The sequence below is a fragment of the Ascaphus truei genome, chromosome 6 (genome assembly GCF_040206685.1).
Source record: "Ascaphus truei isolate aAscTru1 chromosome 6, aAscTru1.hap1, whole genome shotgun sequence".
NCBI classification, from domain to species: domain Eukaryota; kingdom Metazoa; phylum Chordata; class Amphibia; order Anura; family Ascaphidae; genus Ascaphus; species Ascaphus truei.
The window spans coordinates 106,973,442-106,989,633 of NC_134488.1; the positions used below are offsets into that span (position 1 = coordinate 106,973,442).

Below are 16,192 nucleotides of genomic sequence, written 5' to 3' on the forward strand. Positions count from 1 at the left end.
CCGGTAGTGGGCGTGGCTTTGTGTAAGCGGGGTATAGTGAGTGCAGTGACGAGCCGGCGGAGGGATTCCAGAGCTTTCCATCGCGTAGTGTAGCAGTTTCGCGGCCTATTCGCACGCGTGCGGCCTGGCAGCGCTGCAGAGAGGGTTGAGATCCCGCAGCGGAGAGCGGGGCAGCCGGAGGAGAGCGGCGCTGGAGTGGGCACCGCCTCGGTAAGGTCGCTGAGGGAAAGCGAGGAGTTGTGTAGGCCGCCGCGCTTTAGGTCGTTGGCGGTTCGGCGTGAGCTGGCGCTATCTACGCTGCAGTCTGCGTCTTTACTAGGCCCAAGGCCTGCGCGTTTGGCGGGAGAGCCCACCGTGACTGGACAAAAGGAGAGATTTGGGTATGAAGGGAGCGGGGGACGCTGGAGCCGGGAGGGAGACGGGGCCCGAGCCGCGATGGGAGGGAGCGCGGTTCTGAGGCCGGAGGGGCCCCCGAGTCGGTCTGGGAGGGGACCGGAGCCGCGATGTAGGGAACCTGATGGGACGGGTGGAGCCGGGCCACAGTGATATTGGAGCCCTTGATGTGATTGATATAACCACTAGAGCGATATACAGAATAGCGTTAATTTCATTTTTCTAGATTCCCTGCTCGGGTCCGTGTGTATGTGCATGCTATAGGTATTAGGCATCTGTCCATTGGCTTTTATGTATTTGATACCTGAGTGCAATTTCTGTATGTGGCATATTTATACTGTTATGCATTATTATTATAATTTTTTTTTTTTAAACAGGTTTTCAAAATGACGCAGTTCTTGCCCCCCAATCTGTTGGCCCTGTTTGCGCCCAGGGACCCAGTTCCATACCTTCCACCCTTGGAGAAATTACCTCATGAAAAACACCACAACCAGCCGTACAGTGGCATTGCTCCCTATATTCGGGAGTTTGAGGTGAGGACAGTGTTTTAGTAAATGGAAAAGAGGACTTTCACCTAATAAATCAAATGCTGATTAGTTGGTTTTTCGACCATTAAAACGTTTTTGGTACATTCCCACAGGACCCTCGAGATGCTCCACCTCCAACCAGAGCGGAAACGCGTGATGAGCGAATGGAAAGGAAGGTAAGAACTAGAACAGTCCCTCCCCCCAAACAGATGATTTATGATTTATATAGATATGTACTTATTGTTAGATTCCTTGAGTGACTATCATTGAAGCAATTTCCTACACATGGCTTCTATGTTTGCTATGTTCATTTAATATTTTTCCTACCTTTATTGTGCTTAAAGACTATACACCTCATTGACTTAGAGGACACTTACTAACAACTTGTCATGTCCCCATACCCCTTCCCAAAGACAATAGGTATGGGGTTGGAAAACCTTGAATTTAATGAATAAGTCAGTAATACTACCAGTTTGTGTGTTTTATTTTAACCATAAGTGTCTATTGTGAAAATGTCATGTATGGAACGCTAAACCTTCTAATATCAATCTTGCAGAGAAGAGAAAAGATCGAGAGAAGACAACAGGATGTTGAGAGTGAGCTGAAAATATGTAAGTGGCCTACAGTATAGCTAAGATGAGCTTTATGTGGACCTATAAAGTATTACTTTTAATTTAATAATGAAACTGCTTATGCTTCAGTAATCTGATTTTCACATTTGTTTGAATCTTCTCAAACTCATTACTGCCATGTATAAAACCAGAAACCAACATTTTAATCTTTGTCATTTTAGGGGATCCTCATAATGATCCAAATGCTCAAGGAGATGCCTTCAAAACCCTTTTTGTTGCCAGAGTGGTACGTTTTGTATTTTATTGAGCGTTTTCAATTTGGCATGTATATTTGCAATAAAAACGGAACATCTTTATGTAACATGTTAACATTAGCAGGTCATTCATTTTGTAGTTTTGGTCCTTACGGTTGATAAAGTTGCCCTTTTGCAATTCAGTAATGCATGGTAGTATCGTTAACAGCGATATGCAGTTACTTTCTTATCCTGTAGCAATTTGAATGTAGTTGTTCGCTTGTTAATGGAAAGATTTTCTGACCACGCCCAATACAAAGTACTACTTAAAGCAGCAAAACATGTAGTACTGCGCCTTTTTTTTTTATTTTTTTTTTTGCAGTACTGTAGCAGGGGGTCTCGGAGCAGAACTGTTAATTTCAGCTCAAGGGATCCCCTGCTTCCAGAGATTCTTACTCTGTAGGGAGTGCCAGTAGCCCAGTGGAGTTGAAATGTTAAGATCAGGAAGCTGCAAGGGATGACATCACGGCTTCCTATTTTCCTTTTGGCCCACGGGACATTTTAAGACACCATTTCGTTAGGTGCACAAGTTCCCTGGATGCATAAATACTGGCACCCCCTACGGAGTTATCTCTGGAATCAGGGGCTCCCGTGGCTGAAATTAACAGTTCAGCACCCCGGCTTTAAATCTGTATTAAAAAAAAAAAAACCGCTGCTTTGATCTTATTGCATGGCTGAGCGTTTTAAGATATTCTAAAACTTGTGCGGGGCAACAGTTTGACCAGGCAACATACAGAATTTTTTTAAACTGAGATGATGTAGTCCAAAATTATTGTTGGGGCCTAGAGAAGTTTGCTTGTGATATCTTTTAATGATTTCATAGATTTAAGTGTGTGCAGAGCTTTCGAAACATCACTGGTCTCTTCAAAGTACAGTATACACTTGAAGAGACTCATGAAATCAGATTACATTTTTAAAAAAAAATTGCCGATTTTTAAACAATATTATTTGTTTCAGAACTACGATACAACAGAATCCAAGCTGCGACGAGAGTTTGAGGTGTATGGGCCTATTAAACGGGTATGTGCAAAACAAGGAGTTTAACACACATTAAATCTCTACCTTGTGTACTAATCTTGAAAGTCCCAGTACCACTTGGCACCATATTATATTGGCACTGGAAGAAATCAATATTATACAAAACAATTTCTATTTTAACAGTTAATAATTTAAGGTGTTCATTAATTTAGACCACACATTTCTGTGCAATATACAATGAATGATTCTCTTACCCAAATATTATTGAAAATTACGTTTACAGCAACTTTTTGTTCTATGTGGAGGCCTGGCATAAGGTTTAGGTACTTCCTTCTAATAACAAATTGGGCAACGATTAAACTGAATCTGTGTGCTACAATTTTGGGGCTAGTAAAACCGTACAGTATTCTGTTTACAAGTTTTGTTCCAGTGAGAACACACACTGTGTGACAGCTTTGTTTTGCGTGCTAGACACAACAGCAAAATAGGACATCAGCACTCCAGTTAGTAATGATAAGTAATAGCTATAGTGAACGGTGCAGTAGGGGGAAAAGCAAGACAAACACAAAAGAAGACTGGTGTACACTAGACCCAGATGGCCAGTGGTCCAGTCAGAAGCCGCCTACATGTCTGCACTCAATATCATTAGTATGGTATGGTAAATAATAATGTGACTAGAAGAAGCACGTAACCAAAAAACATCTACTAGTAATGAAATGAGAAGGTGAAGTTGTGAGGCGGTGCATCTGATAAGCGGGAGAAAATGAACTGGACTGCAGACTAAAAACACTATTTATTGGCACATAAAAAAGCAAAGGGGTAAAAAAAAACATCACACGTTTCACGCAGACACCAGCGCTTTGTCAAAGAGTATTATATGTGCATGAATGTTTACAAAGATATTAATTGTAGCGTGGTCATGGGAGGGGGGAGTTAGGCAGCTAGCTCCTTTCCTCTTAGTAGGATCATCTTCACAACTTTGGGCTAACTATGTGCTATGGTCCAGTCTCCAACTGAACTCTCTTGATATATCAACTTTTCCCCTCTGAGATGCATACAGTGGCTGTGTTACCATATACTTGCACTTACTCATTCTGAGGGTGTGTTTTATTATTAATATAGTTACCAATCGTAGCGTGTTCGTGGGAGAGGGGAGTTGGGTGAGAAGCTCCCTTCCTCCTAGTAGGCTCAATTCCTATTTTTGTTGGGCTATCCAGCCCAGTCATCACCCTCTTTAACGTAACGTGTATTGTTTTATTTTGTACTTGAGGTTCTCTGTGCAACTGGGAGTTTTTAATACCCTATATTTTATTGTTACATTACTATTAAAATAGTTATTGACATTTCATTGCTAGTAGATGTTTTTTGGTTACGTGCTGCTAGTCACATTATTATTTACATAGCATACTAGTCACTAGGTAGGCGGCTTCTGACTGGATTACTGGCCCTTTTGGGTCTAGTGTACACCAGTCTCCTTTTGTGTTTGTCTTGTTTTACGTACTGCCAAACAAACTGGCAGTGATTTCAGCAAGTTACTTCCGAGGTAATTTGACATGTAGGTTTTTTGTTTGATTAAAGCAGAAGAATAAAGGGCACTGTACTCAAATAATCCATGCAATAACTGGAGTAAAGTGCAAGAAAGCACTACCAATATTTACATGGCTGAGTACCATGACGTTTTGGGGTACCAACCCCAACGTCGGGGATAGTTAGTGCGTATTGTATTTTTTGTTACATCTTATGTTCCTTCCTTTGCTTTTTCATTTTCACCAGTTACAGTATCATTTAAAAAAATATATATATTAAATCTATTATGTTTTTTTTTTAACCCAATTTTAGATTCACATGGTGTATAATAAGCAGTCAAGCAAACCCCGTGGCTATGCCTTCATTGAGTATGAACATGAAAGAGATATGCACTGTGAGTCCCTACCAAAGATTTTTACATTTTATTTGAACTGGTAATATTTATGAAATATATGTAAAATGCTTAAGTGTATTTGGGTAAAGCACAGGGGGGCTACGTTTCCAGAAGGTAAGTCATTGTAATGTATACGAGTGGGTACCCGAATTCCATTAATCCCACCATTGCACTCAACACCGGCCTTTTTAGGAAGATTATTTATCAAAGGGTTCTGATAATAATCTATAGTATACTTGTAAATGCCATGTGGTGTGTATACAAATTATCTTTATTTAACAATTTGAATTAGTTTTGTTCAATATATTTGTTAACCACAATAATGGTGAGTTTTGCAATTCATTAATGATTCTTTGAACTAGTGGTGTTAATTGAAAATCTAGTTGAGTAGCGGTTTGTCACATAACGATACATGCTGGCAAAGTATGAGGGCAGTTTTGTGTCTGGGTTTTTACAAATAGTACACGTTTTTCTTTGTTTTTATGTAAGGCTGGCTGTACTTCTGTTGAGAGACGTTCTCATCTCTCATTCATGTCAAGGGTGTTGCTGCTTCTGTATGCTGTCCTACAAAACTAGACACGGTTACTTTTTCTCAAATAATTTGGGATTACTGTAATCCGGGTCCCACGTGTGGGGTTGACAGAGGATGGGCAACAATTAATTGTAGTTTTAAAGTGCCGTGTGTTAAATGTATTTCCATCAGCAGCATTAGTAACGTCCCTCTTAGTAATATATGCTGGCATACTCCATATTCTCATGGCATATTTTCTGTAAGGCATAAATTACACGTTGTATTGAATGTTGAAATGTCCTCATGAACGCATAGGTATTTTGCATTGTGTTTTAATGCAGTAATTCTGCATAAGGCATTGAAACTTGTGCTCATGGGTTCATAGGTTCATAGATATTTAGGTATATGCGTTAATGCACTAGTTTGCTGTTGCCCATCTTTGTACTTTAAAATAATGTTTTTAATCTAACATTTTGGAGAAAAAAACAATCTTTACAAAGTGCAATGTGAGTGGGGTGTATTAATTTTGTGTTCTTATTGCCACTGCAGCCACCATTGTGATGGCAATTGCCACTGCTGGCTTGCAGCTGATGCTAATGCTCCCCTTTACAACATCTCATTGTATGGTTGGTATAAGGGTTTGTATGATGGGTAAGACTTTGCAGCATTTACACACAAGACACAGGAAGGTAGTGTAGACCGCAATCCAGTCATTAGTTACACTGAACAATACCATAAAAGGTACATTACAGAAGAGCTTCTATTACCACCTGACTTGTAGGGCATGTGCTAGCAGGGGAATAAAGATATTTTGTTTTTAAACCCTTCCACAATTTTTAGAAAGATTGGCAGGATTCGAGATCTCCTTTAGTTGGTTTACTACTAAGAAAAGATTAGCAGTTTCCCAATACGGAATATCTTGTTCCCTTTGTATCACGATGGTTGAAAAGCACGGCTAAATCGATGTCAACTTTAATTCTTTAAAAACAAACAAAAAAAAAAACGTTTTTCCCATTACGTGCCTGGTCAGAATTCACATCACCTGTGGCCCAGCTTTTTTTATTTTAGTGTAGCTATGAGCCATGCAGTAGGTAGATGTGATGTTCCAATGTGGCTTTGACCTTCCTTCTTAATACATGGGCTGTTTCTAATAAAACTTGGATCTCTGAGAGAGTCAGGCACTCCAGCTGTAGTTTGAGTGTCATCTGTGACGTAGCAGCACTAGAAACAGCTTTGAAGCCTGAGCGATCCTGCTCTGGTACGTAGTTGGTATGTCAGTCTCCACTGGCCACTTACCAGCTGCATGAGTGGGAAACAAAAAGGGGGTGCATGTGGGTTTGTTCACACATTTAAGATTATGCACACATTGGTATCTAGAAGTATAGATGCAGTTAGCATCAAACTTGAATTTAGAAGCTTCACACTTTGGGAAAAAACTATTTACAAATGTATTGCTCAAGACAATCAAGGCAATATCTTTGTCACAATAGAACTGCCTTAGTTTTTGTACATTTCTAGGGAATGTATTTTTTCTTTTACAGTTAAATATGCAAGACATCCATTTCAGGATGTATTTCAAATATGCATAATTCCCAGATTATTGTGGTAGTATGTTGCTTTGGCGATTTAAAAAAAAAAAAAAAATACAAGAGTAACATACTACAGATGCCATGCCACCAGAATAAGTTTTGAGAGACACAAGATGGCCAATCTTAGTACACAAAGTGCATTTAACTACACAGCAACATTTTTTTAAATATATGTAGCTGTGAGATGATTGTAAATACTTCCCGAAACCCACACAATACAATTTTGTCTACATTGCAAAAAAAGGAAAAAGAAACCCCACTAAGAACTCACTTTAAAACTATAGGTCAACAAAATGTGTCAATTCACATATCCTTCAAGAGATGAACGAGCACATGTAAAATATAAGGCTACTTCACACAGAATGGTAATGGATGGTAAGTTTGAGTTACTGGAAAACAGCATTTTTAGCCTTTCGGTATAGACAAATATTTCGATGCCTAGAATAAAAAGTGAACGTAGACCATAAAGCCAATAAATTAAAAATATGAATTGGTTAATTCATTCTCGTAGCTCAGTTGGCTCACTAATCTTGTCTGTAAAATTACAAAACACCAGGTGAGCAGCTAATATAGGTGTTATCAAATAAAATAGTTCAACGGTATCACTTTCTATTGCGCGGCTAGACATGATTAGTTCACTGTACCAAGCCTCTGCATTGATCTGAGAGTCTAACTATATACATATTTATTATTAATTGTACCATTAAACTGAGGGCAAAACCATGAAAATCTCAACCTATATAGTATGCAAACCTTTAAAACATGTAAGGGGCTCTGTAAGGTTAGATATAATTATAGACCGTTTTTATTGTTAGCGTGAACATAAGCTGAGCTACTAGAATTTTGCTAATGTCGGGTTTAATTTAGTTCAATAAGAAATTTTAAAGCAGAATTATGAACAGTTTAGTTATTTGGCAAGCGATCATGAAAAGCAAAATTAAATGGTTCATATTTTTGCTTGTGTAGTTGCTCATTTAAAGCAACTACATATTATAAACCTGAGAAGCCATTTCAGATTCTAAAACTGAAAAGCTTGTTCAAGGTAAGCTAGTAGGGCCCAGGTAAGCCACCGAAAGTGGGACGTCCTTTTGCCCTCCCAATGGCATGTGAGGCTGCAATCAAATAGACCATTAACGAAGCACCAGCCAACCAGCAATGGTAAATCTTCGCTTTCTAAAGGATGAAGCTGGAGACTGTACTTGGATGGAGAGGGGTAGGTGTGGGGGAATAGATTGGTGTGTGTGTGTGTGTGTTTTGGTCAACGGGACGGCCATTTTGCAGTCGGTGGAAATGGAGTTGGTGTTGTATGACCACCTGGTGAGGCTTGTGGTACTACAGGGAATTATTAAACCACCTTCATGGCATTCATCCTGCTGCTGGTTCTGAAACAATGAATTACTTTGACTTTTGAGACTACAATTACCAACACAAGCATCTGCTTGTTTTTTAAATCGAACATTTTCTCTTTCCACCTCAGTCGTCTCTGCATTTAGGCCTCTTTATAAGCAATTCCCTCTCCCTTGTTTTGAAGCCCTAATGAACACCCAAGCATTTACATTTCTGCCTTAACCCAGGCAAAAGCAAGTTCCCTTGTTTTCCCATGTTTATTAAACTTGCAACTAATGCTCTTGACAAAGGTGGTTTATTTTCAAATGCTGTAATTTTTGTTCATATTCCACTAAAATGACTAAGCCCATAGCATGGTTGAACTATTATCGGACTGTTCAGTAGACTAACTTGTATGTGAACACTTAAACATTATCATGTCATGCCCCACAGAAGTTATTCTTTTAATGGGTCTCTTCAACACTTCTCACCCTTTTGATGTTAGTATGGCTAAATTATCACTTAACTTACATTGCAAATAGTCGGTCAACATTTATGAATTGATATAAATGGTGCTTGATTTACTAAATACTAACAACCCTTAAAACAAGACTGCAAAAAATTTCAGGTAAATGTTTATTTACTGCAGGAATACACCAATATTAAGGTCCACATCAAAACATGGGTGTTAAAACTTGATAACATTTTCACTTTGTAAAGTGGTGCCCGTATACTAATGTTCTAACCGTGATGACCACTGGGCTCTTGGTAATTTCAACTCTATTTAATTGGAAAGAAAACAGATGTCTTGTATATATTTTCTATTTGGCTTCGGATGTGCTTCCAGGAAAAATTAAATTGGTATAATCTTCTGACATCTTTTGTTAAGAAGTACAGGAGGGCCCCGGGCATGCAGCGGGTTCCGTTCTAATGGCCCGCCAGAAATTGGAACCGGCGATTTTCGGTATGTGCGCATACACAGACCGGCAATGCGCATGCACAGACCGGCAATGCGCCGTTCTACGCATGCGCAACCTCGGCAAAACCCCCCATTCTGCGAGACCCCAGTCCGTTCTGCACATGCGTGACCTCGTACCGGTCCGTTCTGCGCATGTGCAGACATGGCGGCTGCCGTTTTGACGCAGCGCAGAGAAGCGAGGCCTTGCTGTAGTGTGTATTGTTTTCCCCAAAACTTTAGTGATTCGTCCATAATTTGGCTATAGAGGGTGTTGACAGGAGTGCTTAATCCTTGCAAAGTGTTTAGTAGAAGAGTAGGGAATATATTATTATATATATTTTTTTTCCCCAAGGGAACAAAATGGGTTTTGGGAGCTCTGTATATTAGAGCTGGGTAATCCAGAGAAAAGACATTCGCAGAACTTTGGGGAATGGCTTTTGATTTTCCACATCCTAAATGTCAGGTAATGTCATATTTGATCAGAGAACCAGTGAAGTCCGTGACTTGGCCAAAAAGTCTTAACCATTTAACTATTGTCCATTTAAAAAAAAAAAAAAACCGTTATAATGGGTTTGATCACGGCAGCTGAGACAGGTAAGACATAGTTTCTCAGCTGCAAGAAATACGGCAGACTTTCCAAATCCAATAAAAACAAAGGAACATCCAAGGCTCATCTTTTTCCAAGATTTCGTCACGAAATTCGTTGAATTTGAGGCGGTAATTTGAAAGGTTTTGTAAGTAGTTTAACAGGTAACTTTTTTTTTCTCTTATTTTAGTGGTGCTGTGTAGTGCTTCTTGCTTTATTTATGGTAGCTCTTGGCTACAGGAGTGTGTACATACTGGTGTATGCCCTTTAAGTGTACTAGGCTAAGATATACATCAGGTGCAAGCTAAGGTGACCATATCGCACATTAGCATGCATACCGATTCACTGCATTTTCTCTTCTAGTTAAGACGGGTGGGGGTTTTTTTGTGTGATATGGAGGGTACAATCACAATTTGTGCTTTAACAGCACATTCTGAATTTGGCTCTGGCTTAGATTTTTATTTTTATTTTCAGATCTTTTCAGATTTTAACACTTTTAATGTCCTATTTTTTTTTAATTTTTTTTTTAAAATAATGAAAGCCAGGGCCTTTGCTCATTAAGGCTCTCTCCCTTATCACTTGGTAGCTGTACATACTGATAACACATTTCCCTATGAACACTGCCCTACCTATAAACATTTCGGTTTCGTGTTACAACAGGTTTGTAAAAGCCATAAGAGCAACAGTGAATCTTTTAAATTAACCTTTTTGTTTTCCTTTCAGCTGGGTAAAAAAAATGAGTGGGGATGTTTAGATGAGGGAAAAGGATGGGGTGTTGGTGAGGGAAGTCTCATGAAAAATGCTGCTTCTGGATGGCAAACACTAAGATCTTAAACAAGACGGTTGTGTGGCAATTCACGTTGTGAAAGTCTCCTTTATAGTTTAACTGCTGCTAATCTGTGACCTAGTGACAAGTTTGTTAGGTCACTAAAGTTTATGGAATATTTTTGTTGTATTGGTTCATGCACCTGAACATCTATAAAACTGCAGGTGCTATATAGTGTGTTCCTTGCTATCCAGTAGAGCATTGATGGGGTCTTTCTCCAACACAACGTTACAAAAGGCACTACTAACTGAAGATAAATTGTTTGATCGGTGTGGTGAAACAACTCTGCTTGATGTTCTGCGCACCTTTTTAGTATGCTGTTTTATGTAAACGGTTAAGATATAGAACGCTCATGTATGGGAGGGGGGCTGACTTTGTGCGTTTTGAGCTCATTGGTTCTTTTCTGCCCTTCTGGAAACCATGTATTACAGCGGCCTACAAGCATGCAGATGGGAAGAAAATAGATGGAAGGCGTGTGTTGGTTGATGTTGAGAGAGGACGTACTGTAAAAGGCTGGCGCCCACGCAGACTTGGTAAGAAAATCTGCCAGTCTTTGCCTGATCGCTTGAAGGAGCTACAATTCTTAAACAGATGGCATATATTGTGCCAGAATGAAATCTGTGTAAAGCATTTGATCATGTCCATTTCCTATAGCTTTGCATTTTCTGTAGGGAAAATAACCTTCCTCACTGACCTGATCCTCTATACTACTTCATACATTATTCCTGCTATTGCATTTCTCATTTCAATGACACGACGTGGAAATAGTTGATTTTGCAGTCATTCTGTTGGCCCACTGTTGAAAGTAATGCAGATTAAGGCACTTGAAAATGTAGAATTCATTTGAGAACAGTAGATCATAAAATAGTTTTTTTTTTTTTTGACAACGCCATCTTTTTCCTAGGTGGTGGTCTGGGGGGGACAAGAAGGGGTGGAGCTGATGTTAATATTAGGCACTCTGGCAGAGATGATACATCTAGATATGATGAAAGGTGAGTATCTCAACCTTCCTTGTATTTATCTTTACATACAGTACTTGCAGATTGTTGAACCGTCACTTACTGTCTAATTCATTTAGTGTCTGCCATTAAAACGTGGGAGAGAATTTTGTCCAGAATGTGTACCTTTTCTGGTTTCAAATTCTAGCAGTAATCTGTGACTTGTCTAGAACTGTCATGCATTTTTATTTATGTATGCTATAGAAAAATCGCTGCTTCAGCTATCAGTGGTTTTAGAATTTTGGAAAAGCATACATAACCATCAAGGCTAAACCCTGTGTTAGCAAATTCAGAACCTTACTATCAAAATATATACCAACCAGTACAATAAAACAATACATTTTTATTCAATTAAAACATACTTTAAAAACAGCCCTTTTCACTATGACAAGTTAATCTTACCCACAACAGGTTTAAAAAAATTTTTTTTAACCTCGATCATTTAATTATATTAAAATACGGACTATTGTTTAAATATATCGCAATGAATAATAATTGCATCTGAGCAGACATTTCCTGTGGCGGTGTAAAAATAAATAAACAACAAAAACCCCACAAATGCCTAAATAAAATAGCAGATTAGCTGCAATTCACCATAAAGGAAAGGCCAGAATATCGCGCATAAATGCCCTCACTCACAGCCATATCAACCAAGTCTGCCCATCAAACAAGGATATCTACGAATACAGCTGTATTGTAGAAATGTTAGTGGCATCCAGCAGCAGAGATCTGTTCATGCATTACAAAATGCCGTGTGGCCATCATTGCACATTGAAGATATATTAATGTTCTTAAATAGTCACCGATCTGTTAAAATATCGGTCTTTAGATGAACTATCCAGATTTTGTTACTCAGAAAAATGACAGTCTAAACTTTTGTTTAGGCAACACCATCACTATTTTTCCTTGTTCTGTTTCGCGTACTAGTTTGTTTGAGGCCCAAGTTTTATCATTCTCCTGTAGTAGGTCTATCTTTGAGATTTGTAAAGGAAAAAGAACAGTGAGGCATGTGAACTTTGTGAATTATCAACTTTGTAGGTTTAGTAAAATGCTTCTTGCGCTCTCTGGGGTTTTCACACTTATTTTACTTCTCAGTACACCAATATGCAATTGTTAACTTATTGTTTTCCTTGTTTTCCTTTTCTTTACCAGGGATCGTGAGAGGGAGCGGAATGACCGGCGCGGTGGGGAACGCAGTCGGGAGCGGGAGAAGGAGCCGCAGCGGGAAGCTCCACGTGAGCGGCGCAGAACTCGCTCCAGGGAGCGCAGAAGAAGAACTCGCAGTCGGGAAAAAGAAGAAAAGAAGCGTAGCAGGGAGAGGAGCCGGGATAAAGACAAGGACAAAGATAAAGATAAGGATAAGGACAAAGACAAGGATAAAGACAAGGACAAGGATAAGGATAAGGATAGAGATAAGGACAGAGACAGAGACCGCAAGCGCAGAAGTCGTAGCAGAGACCGTAAACGTGACCGGGACCGTGACCGGGAAAAGAGAGAGGAACGGGTTGAGGGGGAGATACCAGAGTTGTTTGATGCACCACCTGAAGATTTGCAAATGGGTGACTTGGGTGTTGATGGTGTTGAGGTGAAACAAGAGCCAGAGGAGAAAGGTAGAGAGCGTGATAGAGAGAGGGACCGAGACAAGGACAGGGATAAAGATAGAGACCGTGATAGAGACAGAAGGCGTAGCCACAGGGACCGGGATAGAGAGAAGGACAAGGACAAGGATCGGGATAGAGACAGAGAGAGGAGACGAGACCGGGATAGAGATCGAGACAGGGATCACAAAAGAGAGAGAGACCGAGGCGGCGAGCGTAGTGAAAAAAGGGAGGAGAGGGTTCCAGATAACGGTATGACTCAAGTATCAGTAGAAGAGACCAGCCAAGACATGTACCTGGACCAGGAATCCATGCAGTCTGGAGAGGGATATCTATCCACAGAGAATGGGTACATGGCAGAGCCTACTATGGAGTGATATTGTTTATCCTGAAGACTCCTTCCTCAAATGAACTTCTCTTCCACAACTGTGTGCAAGCAAGAGCCACATCTACCATAATGGGCTGCCCTTTGATTCATGCATACAATTGGAATTTTTTTTTTTTTTTACTGATTAAATGTGGAGTAACCACCCTGACAGTAATGCTATTCACTATGAAGTTCAAATTACTACATTACGCTCTTTGGTTTTTTTTGTTTCTGTTTTTTTTGTAGGTGGGTATGTTTTCCAAGTTTTATGTAGCTAAAATTGTCATATTTGAACTTCTGTGTAAAGTTGCATTTCTTGCATTTCTTTTTTTTTAATGGCCTCAATGAGAATAAAAACATTTTAATGTTATGGTATTTTTGGTCTCTGTCTTTTTTTTTTTATCAAAACATTTAAAATAAAATTATTCTGCTGTGTACACTTTCTTTAGGGTGCCGATTAGTTTAAACAACGCATGAACGTCTCATTCGGATCATTTTATACACAGAAGTTTAGCTGCTAGACCTGCCTTCTGTGACTACGTGGGCAGAATAATCTGAATAGGTTGTATAATCTGAATATTGTTGAATAGGGTATGAACAGTGTAACTATCAATGCAAGGTAAAACTTTTTTCATATGGAAAGTAAAGATTGAACATAAACTCTTTCAAACGTATGTTACATTTGATTTAAGAATACAGAAATGGAATAAACCTACCTATTAAATTCATTTTGGTTAAATACAGTTGACACATGAATTTAAATTGCATCCTTACCATAAAAAGGTGACATTGAAAGTCCACCTAAAAGTTGACGTACTCCAAAATAGCACGTTCCTGCTTTAGAGCAGCTATAATATGAGCTAACCTTAGACGGACATTAAATTGAGACCTCTGCATGTGCATGGGGCCTGATATTTTTTGTGTATCTTGTGGAATATGTTACGGCAAAGCTAGTTGTGTGTAATATACTTTACTCAATGAAATTTGAAATATAAATGTATTCAAGTATTGCCAAATTGATTCCCCTGTAATTATGGCATCCCCCTGATGTTCCCAACTGTTGAGTATAAATATGTAGTCATTGAATCAGAAAGATATAAAATCCTTGGAGTTAGATTTGCCTATTGGATTATCATTTATTCATAACAGGCCAACATATCTTGCAGTAGGGTAGTACAATAGGTTCGGAAGACTCAACAATTGGAAAAAAAAACAACATTGGCACATGGGGCAAGTAGCTTCCAATTTATATGGAAGGGTAAGTGGAACTAATACAGGGTGGTGTGTTTTGGATAGCTTGTTATTTGAGGGAGTTGGTGTTTGAGGGGGAGAGGAGGGAAGTAAATGGGATTGTGTAGAGAGCGCAGAGGTGTGAAGATGGAAAGGCTTCATTCTACATCAGAAATATTTTACCCAAGACCAATAGACAAGTTACCAATTTGTGGAACCATGTATCGCACTATAATGCAGCGGTGTGCAAGCTGAGAGGAGGGGGGGGCAGCAAAATAAGTTTGCACGCCCCTGCTATAATACACGGTTTCTTTTTGGAACACTAGCAGAAAAAGATTTGGTTGGGCATCCAAGCAATCGGTTAACAATATATGGCTTTTTTCATCTGAATAAAATAATTAAGAAAAATGTATAAAGTATATGGCCATGGGAAAAGTTTTGAAATCCTATCTATGCAGAATTTTCATTTATCCACGTTTGCTCCCAATAAAGAAGGTTTGACGGGTGGCATCTTGATTTAATATATGAACCAGTCTGGCATATAGAATTCTAATTCTTAGGATCTTCATAGAAAAACTAGTGGTCCCCATCAACCTGCTCAAGGGTGTATATACTGTAGTTATATAGTGGACTAGTCCACAAGTTCTACTCACACTAATATAACACGGGTGCTACAATGTATCAATAAGTAATAAAAAATGGTGTCATCCTACTTCTGTCTCACTGTTCACTATATCTGATCAATCTAAACTTCCTATAATGCAGAAATTACAATATCTCAAATGCAGAATGGGTGAATATATTAATAAAAATTAATTACACAACATTGAAAACAGATAAAAAATTATACATAATACTGTAGGTAGGAGTGTGGCTGACACGGAACAGCAAGCCAAAGAGCAGGGAGAATAAAAAGGAGAAGGAAAAAATGGAGGGGAAGGGGAAAAAAAGGGAGGGGAGGGAGGTAGCAAAGAGGTGGATGAATGCCCCCCCAAAAGGATTGCCTTTGTGCACGTATGCTCTCCCAAGCTAGGCGCTTGGGGAGACAAACAAAATGGACTTTGTAGCACGCTCAGCAGCAGTCAATGCGCGCACACAGACAGAAATAACCCCGATCCATGCCCCCCGCTCGTGGTTGCAAAATTATGCAGGACACCCTGTGCTCATGCTTGGAAAGTTGGTGATGTCACCGCTGTCAGCGGCAGCGTGGACGCAGCCTAATTTTGCAAGCGTAAGCTGTTGAAATATGCAAGTATTTAGACATATTTGTATTTACATTGTATACCGTTTAATAAAGGTTTTTTTTTCATGTGATTTTGGTTACATCAGGCAGGGGGGCCGGAGAAATTTCATGGATGAAAAGGGGGCTAGGCATAAAAAGTTTTCTCACCCCTGACCTAGGGTGTGGTGTGAGTACCTGTTGGGGTCAGGAGAGCTGAGCTGATCTGCGGTGGTATGGAGATCAGGACAGGCTTAGGTTCTTTCTCTGAGCTTCTTCTTAGGGTGTTTAGTGCCTCCA

At 39.5% G+C, this 16,192-nt stretch overlaps 1 protein-coding gene across 1 annotated transcript; it reads left to right on the forward strand.

Moving 5' to 3' along the window:
* Positions 1–51: 51 nt before the first annotated feature.
* On the forward strand, positions 52–13,818 carry SNRNP70 (small nuclear ribonucleoprotein U1 subunit 70). Its single transcript, XM_075605631.1, has 10 exons — positions 52–210; positions 771–926; positions 1,034–1,096; positions 1,477–1,531; positions 1,714–1,778; positions 2,743–2,805; positions 4,603–4,684; positions 10,912–11,013; positions 11,385–11,472; positions 12,631–13,818. Exons 2-10 carry the CDS (start codon positions 780–782, stop codon positions 13,451–13,453), a joined length of 1,488 nt encoding a protein of 495 aa, XP_075461746.1. The 5' UTR covers positions 52–210; positions 771–779; the 3' UTR covers positions 13,454–13,818.
* The last annotated feature ends 2,374 nt before the right edge of the window (positions 13,819–16,192 follow it).

What these genes read in the sequence shown, in the direction of transcription:
- SNRNP70 (XM_075605631.1), top strand. Translation starts at nt 780, where the DNA reads ATGACGCAGTTCTTGCCCCCCAATCTGTTGGCCCTGTTTGCGCCCAGG. An exon ending in CCTATATTCGGGAGTTTGAG is followed by an intron (nt 927 to 1,033) that starts GTGAGGACAGTG and finishes ACATTCCCACAG; the next exon opens with GACCCTCGAGATGCTCCACC. An exon ending in ACATGAAAGAGATATGCACT is followed by an intron (nt 4,685 to 10,911) that starts GTGAGTCCCTAC and finishes CATGTATTACAG; the next exon opens with CGGCCTACAAGCATGCAGAT.